Source organism: Seriola lalandi, unplaced genomic scaffold (assembly GCF_002814215.2).
Source record: "Seriola lalandi dorsalis isolate HSWRI2012SDOR001 ecotype SW California unplaced genomic scaffold, Sedor1 jcf7180002054916, whole genome shotgun sequence".
Lineage (NCBI taxonomy): Eukaryota > Metazoa > Chordata > Actinopteri > Carangiformes > Carangidae > Seriola > Seriola lalandi.
This window is the reverse complement of record NW_019525468.1, coordinates 2,346,409-2,364,681: the sequence shown is the minus strand read 5'-3', so window position 1 is coordinate 2,364,681 and position 18,273 is coordinate 2,346,409. Positions and strand designations below refer to the sequence as shown.

The following is an 18,273-nucleotide window of genomic DNA, read 5'->3' as shown; positions in this document are numbered from 1 at the left end:
TGCCTTAATGTGCAATACCACCGACAGCTGCTGGGGGCTGCCTCCAAAAAACTCAATACACTATTATTCAAAAACGCCAACTTCTATCATGAAATACTCAGTAAACATTTTTTTCCACAACTCATTACGGTATGCTGGGTCAAATCCACACCTCTCGTTCAGTGTACTGGTGGTCCATCTGAAATAATCATCAAATTAATTAGATATTAGGCCATAAAAACTGGTACATTTGGGGGCGTGCCTGTATGATTGACATGCCTGGTTTGCAACGATTGATAAACTGACGACGCAGGCCAGGAGGAGGGCTCGAGCCGTGTGCGCGTCGTATTGAAACAGTTGTTAAATTTCTATTATTATCTCAATATCTGTCGATGTAGGAGGAATTTTGCACTAACAGTTTTTTCTGTTAGTTATTTAGTTTTAATGAGTTTTCGGTTCACAGTAATTATGACTCGTTCTTCGGAACTAACAGACCGAAGGGATGCTGATATACAGTTTTTTCGGTAAGTAAATGTTTATTTCCTGAACGTCCTACGGTTTTAATGTGTATGCACCCTAAAATGGACTGCGTTTTTTCCCTACGTGTTTTGACCGGAGAAGCAAAACAGCGAAACATTCAATTTTATCTCATTACCTTATTATCTGTATGCTCTTTTCGCTAGTATCGTATTGTATTGAGTACAATACACAATGTATACTAGAACATTATCTTGTAGGAGTTTGTCATTTAATACTGTAAATTCATACACAGTAGTCCTCAACTGAAGCAGATATAGCTAGATAGTTAGATAGCTAGATACTTTATTTATCCCCTACGGGAAGTTTATGATGTTCATGCACCTGTCCCGACAACTGGTATATGTGTATGATTAACTGTGATCCACCATGTCTGAACTAAAATGTTTTGTTTTTTTTTACTGACATCCTTAGTTCTCAAATGGGCTGTGATGATGATGATGATGATGATGATGATGATGCATCATCAACTTCCTCTGATGAGGGGACAGACCAGCTGTTGAGACATTTGTTTATGTGCCGGTCAGAACTTGCCTGCTCTACAAAGAAGGCGACGTTCATTAAGCCAAACTCGAGGCTTCAAAACAGCAGTTCACAAACCAATGGGTGACGTCACGTTGTTTGCCACTTGTATGGGTGCTGAACAGTGGAGGGCATCAGGTGGCCGCCTTAAAATATTACAAATCTTATTTTTATTTTTGCCACATGTCACACTCATTAGAGCACATTTAAAAAAACAAAGCCATCGTTTATTTAAATTTAAAATGATCTGACACTCTACGGATTCTCTTGTGATCTCATCCATTTCAACGGCAACTAAAACAATATACTTATATTTCTCATAAAATATTTCCTTACTTATTGGTGTATCTATTCTATACACGTGTCTTTAATCTTGTTTACCCCTGGCTCTGTTTGTTATTTGTATGATGACTGTTAAATAAGGTTGTGAAAAAAGTGAGGACACTACTGTCTTATTGGTCATATTCGACGAGCATGTTATCCTCACTGTGAAAGAAGTGGTTATTATGAATAACAAACCCTCGAAAAGGGCCTCTATGGTGCCTGTAATGACTTTATCATCTGATGTATTCCTATCTTTTTTTGAGGAAAAAGTCTATCCGAGGACAGTTTAATTGTATTTCTCGGTACAAATCGCATAACGTTTAAATATGCATGACCACACTCGTATGTACCGCTACATTTACAGGTGGAACTGACAATATCTTGTCAGGAAAAAGGGACAACATGCCTTTTTTTGTTCGCCACTGGTCAACTGTGATTTCACCGCTTTAGTATGAAGCTATCTTATTGGACACCTCCTCTTAAGTGCTCTCTCATTGGCTGACGATGACGCGGGCCCTTGAAACGACAAAGTAAGGCTCACCTTGAGCTTGCGCATTACGTTTTTAAGCACGCGTTATGTCATGTCCTGAGTGATACCACAGCGTGCTCATTCGGTCAGTATGACGACGTCTGATATGTCCGGTGTGCTTGGCATCCTCAGGTCTCTTTATCGGCACATACAGACACTGGAGGAATTTGCAGACAGCATCGTGTTCAGAGAGGGACAGAGGGCTGTGCTGGTCCAACAGTCAGACACAAACCGCTTCAAATCATTCGTACAGGCTGTTTTTGTCTGCTTTGATAAGGAGCTACAGCAGATACCAAGCTGCAACCAGGTAAGTTTTACCTATCCGGCATGCATCTCGTGGAGTTGACTCGAACCTCTGAACAACCATGGGGCAGTATTTCTAAAACTAGCTGCTAACTATTTAGCTAACGGCTGCCAAGGCAGTAAGGTCATATCTCATGGAAGCATTGTTCAGTAGTGTTATAAAAGAGTTGGGACAGAAATTATGTGCCGAGGCAGAATAATTTAATTTCCGTTCAACAATAATCCGGCATCAAATGTGGCAAACTGTAAATGACAGTTTTATTGTAAAATAAAAGAAATTATCAGCTTTAGCTGATAATTAGTCTTGAATTGTGATATATAACGGTTGCACAAACCATTACGCTTTTTGGGTTATATGATATTGAATTTTAAGTTTTCTTGATTTAAAAAGAAAAAGGAACATGCTGTGATTCAAATGTTAGAAACATTCTTGCGTTGATGTGATGTATGTTATGTTGTTTTTTTTTCCGCAGATATGCACCCTGCCTGAATTGCTGGCCTTTGTTCTTAACAGCATGAAAAGAAAAAAAAAAAGAAATGTCTTGGCACACGGCTACAATTATCTCTCCTTGGCTCATGAGGAGCGGGATGCAGACCACTTCAAATTCCAAGGAGATGTAACCCAAAGTGCTGCTTATATCCATGGCAGCGACTTGTGGAGGAAAGTCACAATACGTCTTGGCACAGACATCACACGGTACCTGTTGGAGAGCTGCTCTGTGTTCATGGCAGTCCCTCCCTCATGTGTTTTCCAGGTTAGCGGTGTTCCGGTATATGACAGGGTTTCCATGGCGTCTGCTTCCACTGGGTTTTATCTCCAGCCTCGCTCCAGGGCACATAATAGTACTCGGTTTAGAAGAAATCAAAGCTCAGTGACCTTGAAAAGAAGACACAGAGTCGAAAATCCAGCAGTCAGCAAGAGGAGGAACAGAATGAATGTAAGTGTGAAGAGGAGGAAAAGAAAGAGAGACACGGATCACAAAGATGATGAGGGGGTTATGAATTGTTCAGGAAAGAGGAGACGAAAGGGACAGCTAGAACCCACACAGGACAACCAGCAGGTTTGCTCTGAAACAGTGGAGGAAGAGCAGCGAATGTCTGTGGAACAAACACTATCTATGAAGCCTTTGGAAAATGGTTGTACTGGTTCTAAACAGCCTGTTGAAATTCAAACAAACAATCTTCCCTTGGAAGGAGGACCCAGTTGGAGATCGGGGGTTTTCCCTCCTTTTCCTCCATCACAATGTTTTATCCGTACGCTGGGATTCCTGTATGGGGGAAGGGGAATGCGTGGCTTCCTTCTCAACAGGAAAAAGAAGAGCTCTGTTGGATCCAGAAGGCTACAAGGGCGAGATCTAGTAAGAATAGTCTTCTTTGAGGGACTGGCTTATCTAAACAGACTAGACAAGAAGCTAAAGAAACTCCCCCAACGCTTTTTTAACATGGTCCCCCTGTTCAGTCAGATATTGCGTCAACACAAGAGGTGTCCGTACAGCAGAATACTGCAGAGGATGTGTCCACTGGTGAAAGAGAGCGATGGAGGACAGGGAGAACTGAGCTCCCTCTTGCCTCAACACTGTGCACCTCACCGGGTCTACCTGTTTGTCAGGGAATGCCTTTCTGCTGTGGTCCCACATGAGCTGTGGGGCTCTGATCACAACCGACTTAATTTCTTTGTCAGGGTCAGGGGTTTCCTGCGCAGTGGCAAGTTTGAGAAGCTTTCATTGGCTGAATTGCTGTGGAAGATGAAGGTGAATGACTGTGATTGGTTGAAGATCAGTAAGACAGGTAAGATTATCGTTGGTGGTTAAGTAGTATTTTTATTCTGCTGACATATGTATTTTTGTCTGACATAAATACTCTCATCTGCAGGCAGGGTCCCGCCCAGTGAGCTCTCATACCGGACACAGATCCTGGGTCAGTTCCTGGCTTGGCTTCTGGATGGCTATGTTGTAAGCCTCGTCCGAGCCTGCTTTTATGTCACTGAGAGCATGGGCCAGAAGAATGCCCTCAGGTTCTACAGACAGGAAGTCTGGGCCCAACTACAGGATCTGGCCTTCAGGTACATACACGTACACACATCTGCAAAGGTTCCTATTTATACAACCACAAGCTCACAAGCCATTTTTGTGATTTAGAGGTCACCTTTCCAAGGGACAGATGGAGGAGTTGACTCCAGCAGAGGTGACATCCCTCCCCAAAACCACCGTCATCTCACGCCTTCGCTTCATTCCCAAGACTGATGGCATGAGGCCTATCACACGAGTCATAGGAGCAGATGCCAAAATGAGGGTACATTTTTACAATGACGTTAAAGTCAGTTTTGTGTTATTACGTGTTGTAAGCGTATGCAGGGTTTTTAAAACGCTTTCTTTTCTTCCCTGCAGCTCTACCGAGGGCGTGTCCGGGACTTGCTGGATATGTTGCAGGCCTGTGTGCGCTCCACTCCATCTCTCCTGGGCTCCACAGTGTGGGGGATGACCGATATCCACAAGGGGCTGCAGTCTCTGGCTCAAGCCCAGAAGGACAAACCACAACCCCTCTACTTTGTTAAGGTTGTTTTCTTTTTATTACACAATTTTAGCACACAAAAAATCATAATCATCATAAATCATTTCCACTTTTAGTTATTAATTCTGTGTTTTCACTGTGGTTAAGGTGGATGTGAGTGGAGCCTATGAGAGTCTGCCTCATGACAAACTCACTGAGGTGGTTGGCCAGGCCCTGTCACCTGTCCAAGATGAGGTCTTTACCATCCGCCGCTATGCCAAGATCTGGGCTGATCCCCATGAAGGCCTGAAAAAGTCCTTTGTTAGACAGGTACCATCACACCCACACACATGAATGTACTGTTTACACACACATTATTTGACCCACTTGTGGCTATTGTCACTTTTGTCGATACAGGCAGATTTCCTGGAGGATAACATAGGATCCACTAACATGAAAGGGTTTGTGATGTCACTGCAGAAAAGGAGCAAAGTTCATCACGCCATACTGGTTGAGCAGGTGACTTCCTGAGATGTATCTTTTAGTTAAAGTTGTTTGATAGTTTTTCCTTTTTTTTTTTTTTTTTTTTTTTTTTTTTTTTTTTTTTTTTTTTTACGTTTTAGCATTTCACTCCTTTTCTTTATTTCAGCATTTCTGCTCAGATCTTCTCGGCAGAGAGGCAATGCAGTTTTTCACCCAGATGCTAACTGGCAGCATTGTTCAGTGGGGGAAAAAGTAAGCAATACCATGAAATGACTTTTGTGACCGGCATGTCATGACTCATTTTCTTTCATTTACAATGTGACCAGGAGAGTTAATCTGATTTTGCCGTTGTGTTTTGCAGAACGTACCGTCAGTGCAGAGGAATTCCTCAGGGATCGGTTGTGTCCAGTCTGCTCTGTTGTCTCTGCTACGGTCACATGGAGAATGTGCTTTTCAAAGATAAAACTGAAAAAAAAGGGTACAGCAGACCTATCTGTAGTTCACTTAACCTCTATAGATGTAGTAACACATGTGCAGCAGCAGAGAGCAGTCTTTCTGTACCTTTCCCTCTCTGTGTCTCCTGTAGGTGTCTGATGAGACTGGTGGACGACTTCCTTCTGATCACCCCAGACTTACACGAAGCACAAACATTCCTCAAGTACGACACACTCACAGCTTTGTCATGTCACATATTACTACTCATGTGATACAGTTGTTCTCACCCAACATCTATTTTTTTTTTACAGAACTTCCTCATTTTTTCTCATGCACTTTTCAAATATTCTGAATATTTCAAACTTTTATAAAATCCATTATTAACCACATAATTAATTAATCTTAAGAGTTGAGATGAAGCACTCAGACTATCTTGACTGTTGAAAAGGTCAGATGTAATTGAACCTTATTAATTTACTCTCACTGTGTTTAACTGGCAGCCATTTTTTTTTTCTTGGCAGTAAAATTGTTACCAGAGATCGTACAAAATATTTCGAAGTAGCAGGCTGCAATATGATCTGCAGTTCCTTCAGAATCCAACATAAATGTATCAATGTATAAGAGTAATAATAATGTAATATATAAGAGTATCAGTGTAAGATAATGATAATATAATATATAAATATATCAATGTTGTTATTCCTCTCGTGCATCATGTTTGTCTTGTGATATCATCAATCCATAAAATCAAGTGGTAGAATTTAATCAAATGGATTAGATTTTATAATCATATAATTATTCCAGTGATATAAGATGAAAGAATAAAGAGACAATTCAAATGCACATTCTTTTTTTAAATGGAAAAATGTCGACAGCCAAAGATTTAACACAACATGATGCTGAATTTTTGATATAGCAGTTGGTAATGACATCTGCACTTGGTGTGTAGGATCTTGCTGGCTGGGGTTCCACAGTATGGTTTAGTGGTCAACCCGCAGAAGGTGGTGGTCAACTTTCAACTTTCAGGAGGCGTTGGCTCTTGTCCCGGCATTCGCGTGCTGCCCCCTCACTGCCTCTTCCCCTGGTGTGGACTGCTGCTGGACACAAACTCACTGGATGTCCACAAAGACTATTCTAGGTGAAACATCCCGTCAGTTGTAATTGCACTGTAGAATTATTGCCGACAGTGTACTTCTTGCGTGATAAGTTATTTAGCTTTGTCAGTCTTTACGGTTTCTTGTAAGCTGGGTGAATCCCAACGCTGTACTTTGTACCTTCTCATAAACATTCATCGAGACAACTCCCAGTGTAGCATGGATGACTAAGTCTCCTGTAGTTTTTAAGTGATTTTCCTTTTCTTCTTTCCATCTCTGACAGCTTCGCAGGCCTGTCTCTGCGCTACAGCCTTACTTTGGGCTCTTTCCACTCAGCTGGACAGCAAATGAGGAGGAAACTGATGGGCATCCTCAGACTCAAATGTCACGCCCTGTTCTTGGACCTCAAGGTCAGGGAAATAATTATTGTGAAAGTTCAAAAGAAGTTTTCCAAAATCTTGTGAACGCTCACTATTAACATTACGTGGCTCTTAGTATATAAAGTATTTACCCCCCCTTTCACTTTTGGCAAATTTTATTGTGTTGTAGATTGAATATTTTTAGAAATCTTTGCAAAGTGCCATCATCAGGTCAAAAGTTTTATTTCCAGTATCCAGTACTTTAATTAATCACCAAATACCAGCAAAACTAATGACATCTGCTTCAGTCTCATGCTACAGTTAAAGGGTGAATGTGTTAAACCTTATATCGGCTAAACACCAGCATGTTGGCATTGTAAATAACATGCTGATTTAGCTTAGAGCGCGTCTGTGCCTAAGTACAGCTTCACAGAGCTATAAACTATAAAACAGTTTTGTTGTCATAGGCATAGTTGCATTCAAGCAATATCTTTAATTATAATAAGTAAGGAAAGGGTATGAGTGAATTGAATAATGTTAGAATTTTAATTATAGCTGAATTGATAAGACCTTAATTGCTCTAATTAGATACTGCTAGCAGATAACACACTATATTTGGGATCTAATTGATGTTAGCACATGTAGATTTATATTTAGATCTACATAGGCTAAATTTATCCACCTGCAGTTTGTTGTTTGTTGCACTGTGTTTGAAAAGGCTCCTGACACAGCTACATTAGTGCTAGCAGCCATAAACAAACATAGACTAGCTGTGTCCTACTTGAGGAGTTGCCTCCTTCACATGACACAGCCTATAAAGGTATAAACATGAACTTCCAAGGCCCTATAGCCTCAGAGAGTTCTCCTATAGAGTCAGAAGTTTCCAGAAGTGGTTAATGACAGTTGTAAATTCAACGATATCTGAGTTTATGAGCCATGATATTTCACTTCCACTCATAACAAACAAGAATGTAAATATTAGTAAATACAGTACGTACAGAACAAATAGTGAAACAATCAGGGAACAGGAAATATAATGTATGTTATATATCATTTACAAAATAGTAAAGACTGTTTATTTGCACCTTTCATAAGCATTATTGCATTTGATTGAGATGCATCTATGAAGTGGAAGTCCCACATATATTTTTTTCTGTTTCAGTCCCTCTTGTTTCATTTCTGTACCTGCACTTTTGCACTGAATATAATATATAATATAATATAATATAATCTATACATACATATAATAATAATAATGATAATAATAGTTATAATAATAATAGACTCATTTTGCTCCTCAGACCAATTCTCTTGCGGCAGTCTACAAGAACATCTACAAGCTGGTTCTGCTTCATGCGTGCAGGTAAACACACTGACCTTTTGTGTCTCCACTCTCCTCCAGAAGCACTGAAATCGAATGGCAATAAACACAATGCTTACTTCCATTCTCGCACGTGCTCACTGGCTTCGACTTAATAAACAGGATTGTAAAGATAAACCTGCTATTAAAATAAACACAGAGAAGGTTGTTAATCAATACCTGCGCTGAGCTGCGACGTAATTGCGCCGCCTTTTTCTTCAGAATGTAGATATCTGAACGGGGAGGGCCTGTCTCTGTATTCTCTTTGTCCTCTTTATGTGTTTTCTCTTTAGGTTCCATGTGTGTGCCCAAAGTTTGCCATTTGGTCAGACGGTTGCTAAGAACTCTGTCTACTTCCTGCACATGATATGGGACATGGCTGAGTACGCCAACCACCTCATCAGGCTCAGCAACAAAGGCAATTTCCCCCACACACATCTCGAAAAAGTAATTCAAAACATTATCAAGTTCAAAACTTATTCTCATCATTTTTTTCTTCTCCCTTCCTCTTTTTCCAGGACTGATTTTAGGCAGTAAGGCTCAGACAGGCACCGTGCAGTATGAAGCAGTGGAGCTTCTTTTCTGTCTTTCCTTCTTGCTGGTGCTGTCACAACACCGTCCTCTCTATAAGGATCTGATCCCACACCTGCACAAACGTATGTACCTCCAGGAAACACACACACATATACAGAAAGTATCCAGGACGACTAGCACAATTCTCCCAATAATAATAAAAAATGTGATGGCTATAACACATTTCCTACAAAAAAAGATACAATCTAATGTGCTACACAAAAGATGAAACATATGCAAGAAAAGTAATGATGCAAGAAAAAGCAACAATAAATAAACCAAATTTACAGTCAATTGAGCTAATGATTATTTCATCATCGATTAATCTGTTGTCATTTTTTCAATTAATCATTAAGTCTAAAAAATATTCCCAAAAAATGCCAAGCAGAGGTGCTAAGAGCCTGAGGTGAAGTCTTCAAATGTCTTGTTTAGTCTGACCAATTATCCAAAACCTAAGCTATTCAGTTTACATATTTAACTGTAAACTGAATATAGACGAGGAAAAAAGTCCTCACATTTCAATTTGTGCAAAAGCTGTTTTCATGGGAAGAGGTCAAAGGGGGCGATAGATTTTTATTCAAAGAAATATGAAGTGACATGTGGCATGAGTCAATGAAACGGTTTCTGGTGGTGCGAGATCATCCAAACAACTATTAACAACCATCAGATCTTGCCAGGAATGCCAATCCCTTTGAATGTGGACTTTGTGAGAGATGCACCCAACTCATCAAATATTACATGTACTCAAGTCAAGTTTATTGTCATCTTTAAATCGATTTTACAGGCAGATGAATGTTACAGTTCACCAACAAAGAGAAAAGAAGGACACCTTCCTATCTTCTGTTATCATCTTTTGACAGGGAAACGCAGTCTGGAGCGGCGTCTGGGGGATCTGAGGCTGGCCAGGGTCCGACAGGCCACTAACCCCAGGACCCCAGTTGACTTCTTGGCCATCCAGATGTAAACTACCACCTAACCTCAGTTACTGCTTCCAGCCACCAAGAAACCCCTCATCAGCTGAAAGGTATGAATAAGTATTATTTCCAGCTTCTCTGGCATTTTCATGTTGTTTTTTCTCCAAAATCCGTTTATGTTTTTTTTTTTTCAAATTCAAGACATAGAGCAAAACTTTCTTGTCTGCTTGTCTCATCCTCAGGTTTGCGAGAGAGTAAGATGAGCAGTGTGTTGAAATCAGTAACTTGGATTTATCTGATCTGTCCGTGCCAAAAAATGTAATGTATCTGTTATAGTGTCAGGGAAGCTGGCTGCAGAGAAAGAGAGCAAAAACAGCTCTGTTATAAAACACTGAAACGATAAACTTAAGTCATAAACACACCCAATAAAACAACAACCTCCATATATCAATAAAAGTGGATGAATGAATATCATCCAGCTACTCTACTAGACTCTGTGTCAACCCCAAGCTGTTTGTCTCTCTGGACTTTGATTAACACTTTGTGGTGATTTTCCACAAAGAAGACATGACATCACTTTGGAAATAATTTATATGTAAATCGGCCCACAGAAATATTGTCAGCACATTGTCATTACAGTAAGTGAGTCAAATGATTTTTGTAGAAGCTGTGTAAAATGTAAGGTTTTGTAAATGTGGAAGTGAAGACGACTGATTGAATATTATTTACATCATATACACTACTACTGTGAATTTGACTGTTAAATAAATCCGATTTGTTTATTAAGGAAACAAATGAGTTGTCATATGTCAGGTCATGTCCTGATAAATCCTGATAAATGTAAACATAAAAAAATGAACAGGAAAGTCTATTTTACAGTTCATAGTGACTGATTATATGTCAGTTCACCAGTGATTTAAGAGGAAAGGTCCACAGAAGTGGTAATATCCATCAGGAAGTCGCTCTGTTTTCTAAGCTCTCTGGTTCCTCTGTTCCTGAGTTTCAACCTCAAAGCCGTCGTTGAAGTAGGGGTTCAGTTCAGCGGGAGGAGACGACCTCTTGCGCATACAGCAGATCAGTTTGTAGATGGCCACCAGAGGGAGGGAAAGCACAGGGACTGCAGAGAGGATGATGATGATGGCAAAGACCCAGTCCGGGTATGGCTTCACTTCAGTTTGGGGGAATAGTTCCTAAAAAAACAAAGAATAGATGTATAAAAATGAAATGAATCAAATGTTGTATCATTATTGAATTTTAAAGTTAAGTTTAAGAAAGAGATAAAAGGATTGATACCACTTTATGCGGTTAATACAAAGCTATAGCCAGCAAGCAATTAGCTTAGCTTAAAATCACTGTGTTCAACCAGGAAGTACTAGTAATGCACAGGTTGTGTATGTATTAAGGAGATACATGTTATTAAAATTGGGTATATTTCTTTTTATTTTTGGACAAAGCTATGACTATAAAGCTGTTTCCCTCTGCTTCCATAGCTTATCACCTGCTGGTGCTACCTTCATATTTGGCTGACAGGCATGAGAGGGGTTATAGTCCTCTTATCTGGCTGTCAGTAAAAAGCAAATAAGCGAAACTATAAACCTGCATTACTGTTCTTTGTTTGTTTTTTACCACTCGTAGACAGCAAAACAAGCTATGAGCACAACATTGACATTATCACCCTATTATACACATCCAGCAGACAACGGGAAATGTTAGCTGTTTCTGATCACCAGTTGAATGTAAGTCATACAGTCACTTTGTTTTAGATCTAAATATGTGGAAGTGGTCTCAGACTTTTGTACGTACTGCATATACAGAAGGGTGACAAATTAAAGGAAAAACCTGAAAAATGAGTTTAGAAACAGGATGACCCCATCCATAGGGCATGAGGGGCCACTACATGGTTTGATGAGTATGAAAATAATGTGAATCATATGCTTTGTCCCCCACGGTCACCAGGTCTCAAACAAATAGAACACCTATGAGAGATTTTGGACTGATAGACAGCGCTCTCCACCACCACCATCAAAACACCAAATAAGGGTATATCTTTTGGAAGAATGGTGTTCATCCCTCCAGTAGAGTTCAGAGACGTGTAAAATCAATGCCAAGGAGCAATGAAGCTCTTGTGGTGGCCACACTATGTTGGTTCATATATATATATATATATATATATACGGCTTAACCAGCTTACATAAAGTGGGTTCCATGTAGGATAGGTGGGATGTTTTTGCGCCTGGATGACCACATAGGCAACCAGCACCACCAGGAGCATTAAAGGACTGATCACCATCCAGCACGCCTTCCAAAAGATGTTGGGCCTCTTCCCAGTCATGAAATAGATGTCCTCACTGAAACTGTAGCGAGGACACAGGAGACCAGAGAAAATGCTGAACACATTGGGACTAAAAGTTTTTATGAATACTAAAAGACTATTGAGGATATATTGGAAGAGGAGGAAGAAGAGATTACGTTTTCATTCCACGGACATAAATGACCCCAATAATTTCAAAGAATGCAATGATGAGCAGAGGCACAGAGCCCACGTAGCTGTTAAAGACCTCCACCCAGTAGTTCCCCGAACCCAGGGTGAAGATGAGAGCCGTCAGGAAGCATATCAAGCAGACGACTCCTAAGAAAGCAAGAAAAAAAGATTTTCAGAGACGGATTTCAAAGGCAACAAAATTTTGACTTAAGAACAACATGAGCAGATCTGCCGGTACCTGTTACAAGCTCATGAGGGATCCACTTGGGCACCAGTTTGAGGTCATTGATGGGGGTGAGCACTCCCTCTAAATTGCCAAACATGGAGGAGAGGCCCAAGCTGAAGAGCATAACGAAGAACAGTATGGCCCAAACCTGCGAGCCTGGCATCTCTATCACTGCCTCAGTGAACACAATAAAGGCTAGGCCCGTACCTGAGGCGCTCTGGGGGAGGAAGATGAAGGAGACAAGAAAGTAATGAGGAAGCTTCAACTGGCTGTACGTGTGTGACCAGCACATGATGTACTGTACTCCAGGAAAGACGGGAGGCAAGAGTGGGAACAGCACACAGGATTTAAGTGAAGTAGGAGTTCAGAAAAATGAGACCTGGACAAAAAGAATGCAATGTACAAGATTGGACGTGTTTTTGATGTTACCTTACCTGGTCAAGGAATGTATTTAGGTCACAAACCCTCAGGTGCAAGTTGGCCACCTCACTAGGATATGTCTGATTTAGATATGTGAACGAGTGCTCGTAGCTCTCCACTGTTATGTTCTGGTCTGGAATCTGAAAGTGGTTGGTCAGAGCCAAGATGTTTCTGCAGAGGAGATACAAAAAAAATCCACCTTGTTAGTATTAGAGAGCAAAGAAGAAGTTTTAAAATAAGGAATACAATAGATGTGAATACGTACTCTTGTAGGCAGGCGTTGTAGAGAGTGGTAGCTTTAAATCCCAGGATGGAGAAGATGGATATGGAGGCGTACAGAGATGTGGCACTGTTTATTATGCCTACTAGAACAGCATCTCTCTCACAGTTGTTTCTAATAGACACAAAACAGAATCAAAAGTGAGCTTTTTAAAATCGTCCCAAGTTTACTGAGGTAATTGAGTTTCGTTTCTTACCTCTCTGAATTATAGCTGGAGAAAGCTATGAGACCTCCAAAGGCCACAGAGAGAGAGAAGAAGATCTGGGTGGCAGCGTCCAGCCACACCTGAGGGTTCATCAGTATCTCCCACTGGAGTGAGCGCAAAGACAACACATCAGGTCATTGTGTCTGTGACAGGAGAGGCAATTTTACATCACCTGTAGTAGCAACAAGTGAGCACACTCACATCAGGAGAGAAGAGGTACAGCAGTCCATCAGTAGCTCCAGGCAGAGTGAGGGCACGAATCAGGAAGATGGTGAGCACCAGGTAAGGGAAAGTGGCTGTCACATACACAGCCTGAAAGTTAAAAAAAAAAAAAAAAAAACATTACTAGGTATAATACAGTGGTGGAGAGTTAAATTGGAGTGTATATATATTTTTCACCAGGTGAACTGACCTTTCCCATGGACTCGATGCCTTTGATGAAACATATGTAGACTATGCACCAGGCGCTGGCCAGACAGATCACCATCCACCACTGCAGGGAGCCGCTGGTGTCGATGTCAGGTGTGATATTCAGGGTCTCACGGTACCAGAAGTAATTGACTGGGGTGCTCTTCTCACACTCGACATTATAGCCTACATGGAAAAAGAAGATTCTGTAAGGGCTTAAAGTAATTATTGTTTATTCCCGTTTAAAAATTTCATGCACTTTAATTTTCAGTATTAAAATTTCTTTTGGATTTCAGATGTATAATGTGTTCTTGCATAATTTATGTAGCATTTCAAAACCATGAAATAGATTTCAGTATGTCGGTATGATTACTGTGCTCTTTGCCTGTCACACATTATCTGCCACTGAGCGAAACTTACCATGAAAGAAAAACATCCTCTTTTTATTTTATGTTGTGGTGTAATATTCCTTTGTGCCATAAAACAATCCAGTAGCTCTCTATTAAATCTGACGTGGAACGCCATGTGGAGCCTCATAGTTAATCAGTCCTCTCATGATAGTTTAGTATGTTCGAAGTTATCATGCTTTCCTAAACCTAATTTGATAGCAGTAATATTTCATATACAGTACATGTATCAAACTGCTATTAGACAGTATGTTTGTTGTTACTGTCAGTGTGGAAGTGTAAACACTGGTTGGTGTTAATTTAATTTACCTGTGTGACAGCAAAGTTATCAAGAACAGCTAGAATGAGAGACGGGTGCAGTTTCCCTCTTACCTGTGTGATTGTCATTAAGTGGACACTGGCTCCACGGCAGAGGGTTTTGGAAGGAATGAAAGAAGTACCAGAGCACCCAGGCCAAGATGGTGTTGTAGAAAATACCCACCAGGAATGACACCACCATAGAAGCAATGCCTGCATGTAGGAAATGATGTCAGGAAAATAAATAAACAACAATTTACATCCACAAAAATGTTTCAGCTCATGACATAAGGAAGAATTGTGTATCATGTTTTTCTGAGAAATCTTTTCATTCCATTTAATGTTTTGAAAAACAACTTTCAAGAGAAGGAAGAATCTTTTATTTTATTTCATTTACTTTTGGATTTGTACTAACTGAAAATACTAACACATTTTACTAATAATCCTAGGTCACGTACCGAGCCCACCCAGCAGTGGTGAGATGGAGTTCCAGACACCTATGCTGCCCATGCGGAGTCTCTGTCCTATAGCCAGCTCCAGGTAGAGCAGGGGGAGGCCCTCAAACACTAAAGCTATCAGGTAAGGGATGAGGAATGCACCTGAAGATAATAAGTAAACATTTGCTTCACAGTTAGACATCAGTCAAATTACAAGAGTTTTTATCAACATACTTTGCTGAGAAATTTAAAAATAGGTTTTGTGATCATGAGTGACTATTTGAACTATATTAATGAAGTGAAAACTATTCTTTAATTATCTTGATCAAGCAGTAATAAGTGATATTTAAAGCAATGATAAATAAGGGCACTGCAATAATAAAATAAATAAATTGTTCACACTAGGTGATCAATAGGATTTTTTATTTGTTTTCCAAGTTGCTACATGAGTGGACCCGAGTCATGTGAGTAAAAATGCATAAAACCCCCAACTACTCCTCACTGCATGTGTACCAAATAATCTAAGACTAAAGTAAAAGTGACTGAAGGAAAATGGGACTGATTGATCCCTAAGCCGAGGTCAAACAGAGGCTCACCTGAGTCTGAAACAATGCCTGTGGGAATCTCAATCTTGATAGACTTATGCACGTTTACAGGATGGCTGTTTACTCAACTTTACCCTGACCTGGGTTCTTTAGGATTCTGTGGCTTTGGGGCTCAAGATATCTGACTGAGAGCTATGAGGAAGTAAATACAGGAATTTAGACTATTGAGTGGGAAAGATCCGTAATGCTCCCTGTGATCAATCAAACATAGATAAGGCTCACCATTTTCCACAGACAGTAACAATAACTGGCCTGGTCCATTTGTTAATGACTAATTACACTAAAACAAAAAGAGAATCTTTGCTCCTGTGGAAATTCAACTGTAGCCAACATTAAAGCATCTCATTGCCGGATAAAACACAGGTGATAAAACATTTAAAATCTCTCAAAGTGAATGTTATTATAGTGCAATGTGAAATAGGAAAAAAAATGAATGTAAATGTAGCATCTCACCTCCTCCATAAATTTGGCACAGGTAGGGAAAACGCCACACATTTCCAAGTCCCACTGCAAAGCCAATACATGTTAGCAGGTACTGCACCTTGTTGTCCCATTTGGGTCTCTCCTCTGTCCTAGAGCTGTTTGCTTTGTCCATCCTGAGCCGGCCCAAAAGATTAGCACAACCCCAGTTCTCTTACAAAGATGCAACCCTCTTAATTCTAATTTACACTTCAATCCGGTTGTATGTATTTTTCATTTAGTCCAGAATTCTCCTCCTGATCTCAGTTCAGTGTACGTCAGAATAAATACTGTCTTGAGTGGGTTTGTCTAAGTGATGTCCAGTTCTCCCCTCTCGTCCTCTGTCTGACTCCCTTTAGGGGCTGTCCTTTAAAATCTTATCAGATTCTGCTATGAGTCAGGTATACAGATTTTATTGGTTTTTATGAAGAACTCACGTCAACAACAAGTGAGCAAAAACATCAGGCATGATGATTTAGTAGCTGAACCTCCCTGTTTGTTTAAAATTGGAGTGTGCTAAGCCTCAAATTAATGGATAACCAGGTGATGCTGTTTCAGTGTTACACTGACCTACAACAAACTGTTCAGATGCAGTCAATAAAAATACATCATTAAAGTTGTAAAGTGATCATGCTGTGTTTATTCACTCAGTCAAACTTTACACATTTAACAGGTTTTGTTAATTAAAATGCAAGGCAATGTGCAAAACAGAAGGAAAAAAATAAGTAAAATGACATTTAAAGCAAGCAGATGAAAAAAGTAAAAAGTCAGTAAAAATAAAATGTATTAATAGTAAAATAGTGATAGTAACTGACCTAGATGTAAGAAAAGGTGAAAAAAAGCAGCGAGAAACTATTTCAGAGTCTCTGTCCATATGTGCCAAATGCTGCTCCAGCAATCTAATAAAAAGATAAGCCTTTAAGAGGCAATGTGGAACTGTTGAATTCATACTCCAAACAAGTAGGGGGCAGCATATTACCAGAAATGTACCATACCACACCATACCATCAGACACACTGACAAATCCCGACGGACCAAAAGAAAAATCCCATAAAGTTTTTACTCTGGCTCTCTGCATGCCTGATATTAGGGGTGTGCATGAGAGAGTGCATGTTTCCGGGACTGCAATCACTGGCTACTCACAACCGAGTATCAACCCTCGTTCTGTTAATAAGCTTAGTTCATTTTTTTAAATAGTTTAAACTAAAATACTTATAGCTCTTGTAAACTCTATTCTGATATTAACCTGAGGCTAGTGACAGAGAAACAGATAGAGCATCCAGTGACTTTTTGGAAAAACTTAAAATACTGTTCTTAGAGGAGAGACACCAATACTGCCCCATCTGCTCACATCTACTCTGTTCAGTGAGTGGCGAGAGGTGGGGCAGCAGTTTGTTACGCAGATGGAGGCTGTGGGCTGTGTGAGAGACAAAATAAGAAAGATATTGTGTCGCTTCTAGTCATTTCTCTGAGTGATCATTTTACAAGTAAATATAGCCCAAGTCACAGCACAGTTGTTGTCTTTAACTCGGTTTTAGCAGCAGAGCAGCAGTTAGGAAAATGGCTTGGAAGTGATTGCTGGTTAACATGTACTCTTAATGGGCCATGTGTCAGTCACTATTTTAAACTTACACCGTTGTCTGACAACAGTAACAGAAAAACATGTAAATGAAAACATCTTTATTGGAAATTTTGGCTGTATTAAAATACTATATATGTGAGCACAGAGAGTAGGAGAGAATCTAACAGATAAAGGGCTGGAACCAGCTGACACTAGGCAGATAGTAAATAGGATGCAATCATGTAATGTCAATCATGTTAATCTGGGGAAGCCGTTTTGATTGCAGATTGCGGTTTTAGTTACATTACTTATCTGCAGATTAGAAATAACTGAGTTAGTAATAATAATAAAACCTTCATGCCTGTGTTTCCTGTCTGTGACGATGAGCTCAGGTTTATTCTCTTCTCCCTTCCCAACCTGTTATATTGTTCTTGCCAATGTTGATTCCCATGAGGATGTACTCACTGACGAGCAGCTCACCAAGTGTTAATTAAAGATTTTTTTGGTGGTAACTTGCATCAGGTACCGAAATTAATGACCGACTGACTGAATCAAATACAATTCGCCACAAATGCTATAATTTG

The 18,273-nt window shown here is 40.0% G+C and overlaps 2 protein-coding genes and 1 long non-coding RNA gene across 5 annotated transcripts; 2 read left to right on the top strand and 1 right to left on the bottom strand.

Annotated features, from left to right (window-relative positions):
- The first annotated feature begins 294 nt into the window (after positions 1–294).
- tert (telomerase reverse transcriptase) lies at positions 295–10,697 on the top strand. Of its 3 annotated transcripts, none has more exons than XM_023431074.2 (18): positions 295–503; positions 2,024–2,198; positions 2,668–3,982; positions 4,067–4,256; positions 4,333–4,486; positions 4,582–4,749; positions 4,853–5,014; positions 5,102–5,203; positions 5,334–5,419; positions 5,529–5,645; positions 5,754–5,825; positions 6,552–6,740; positions 6,980–7,106; positions 8,357–8,418; positions 8,709–8,833; positions 8,934–9,071; positions 9,849–10,012; positions 10,145–10,697. In XM_023431074.2, exons 1-17 carry the CDS (start codon positions 424–426, stop codon positions 9,950–9,952), a joined length of 3,366 nt encoding a protein of 1,121 aa, XP_023286842.1. In that variant the 5' UTR covers positions 295–423; the 3' UTR covers positions 9,953–10,012; positions 10,145–10,697. The 3 variants fall into 3 exon arrangements, with proteins under 3 accessions (XP_023286842.1, XP_087025933.1, XP_087025931.1); XM_087169807.1 differs by lacking the exon at positions 295–503 and adding an exon at positions 739–1,892; XM_087169805.1 differs by lacking the exon at positions 295–503 and having other exon boundaries at positions 1,914–2,198.
- On the bottom strand, positions 9,723–16,621 carry slc6a18 (solute carrier family 6 member 18). Its single transcript, XM_023431079.2, has 12 exons — positions 16,123–16,621; positions 15,086–15,226; positions 14,703–14,840; positions 13,928–14,109; positions 13,717–13,827; positions 13,507–13,619; positions 13,296–13,424; positions 13,045–13,201; positions 12,623–12,827; positions 12,372–12,531; positions 12,094–12,256; positions 9,723–11,092 (listed from the first exon to the last, which is right to left on the bottom strand). Exons 1-12 carry the CDS (start codon positions 16,262–16,264, stop codon positions 10,874–10,876), a joined length of 1,860 nt encoding a protein of 619 aa, XP_023286847.1. The 5' UTR covers positions 16,265–16,621; the 3' UTR covers positions 9,723–10,873.
- On the top strand, positions 13,663–14,447 carry LOC147817694 (uncharacterized). The gene is made up of 2 exons (XR_015436135.1): positions 13,663–13,797; positions 13,918–14,447. It is a non-coding gene; the product is annotated as an uncharacterized LOC147817694 (long non-coding RNA).
- Positions 16,622–18,273: the final 1,652 nt, after the last annotated feature.

What these genes read in the sequence shown, in the direction of transcription:
- slc6a18 (XM_023431079.2), bottom strand. Translation starts at nt 16,264, where the DNA reads ATGGACAAAGCAAACAGCTCTAGGACAGAGGAGAGACCCAAATGGGAC. An exon ending in ACTTAATGACAATCACACAG is followed by an intron (nt 14,110 to 14,702) that starts GTAAGAGGGAAA and finishes TTTTCCATGTAG; the next exon opens with GCTATAATGTCGAGTGTGAG. An exon ending in GCATCGAGTCCATGGGAAAG is followed by an intron (nt 13,828 to 13,927) that starts GTCAGTTCACCT and finishes TTTAACTTTCAG; the next exon opens with GCTGTGTATGTGACAGCCAC.
- tert (XM_023431074.2), top strand. Translation starts at nt 424, where the DNA reads ATGAGTTTTCGGTTCACAGTAATTATGACTCGTTCTTCGGAACTAACA. An exon ending in AGATACCAAGCTGCAACCAG is followed by an intron (nt 2,199 to 2,667) that starts GTAAGTTTTACC and finishes TTTTTTCCGCAG; the next exon opens with ATATGCACCCTGCCTGAATT. An exon ending in GAAGCACAAACATTCCTCAA is followed by an intron (nt 5,826 to 6,551) that starts GTACGACACACT and finishes CTTGGTGTGTAG; the next exon opens with GATCTTGCTGGCTGGGGTTC.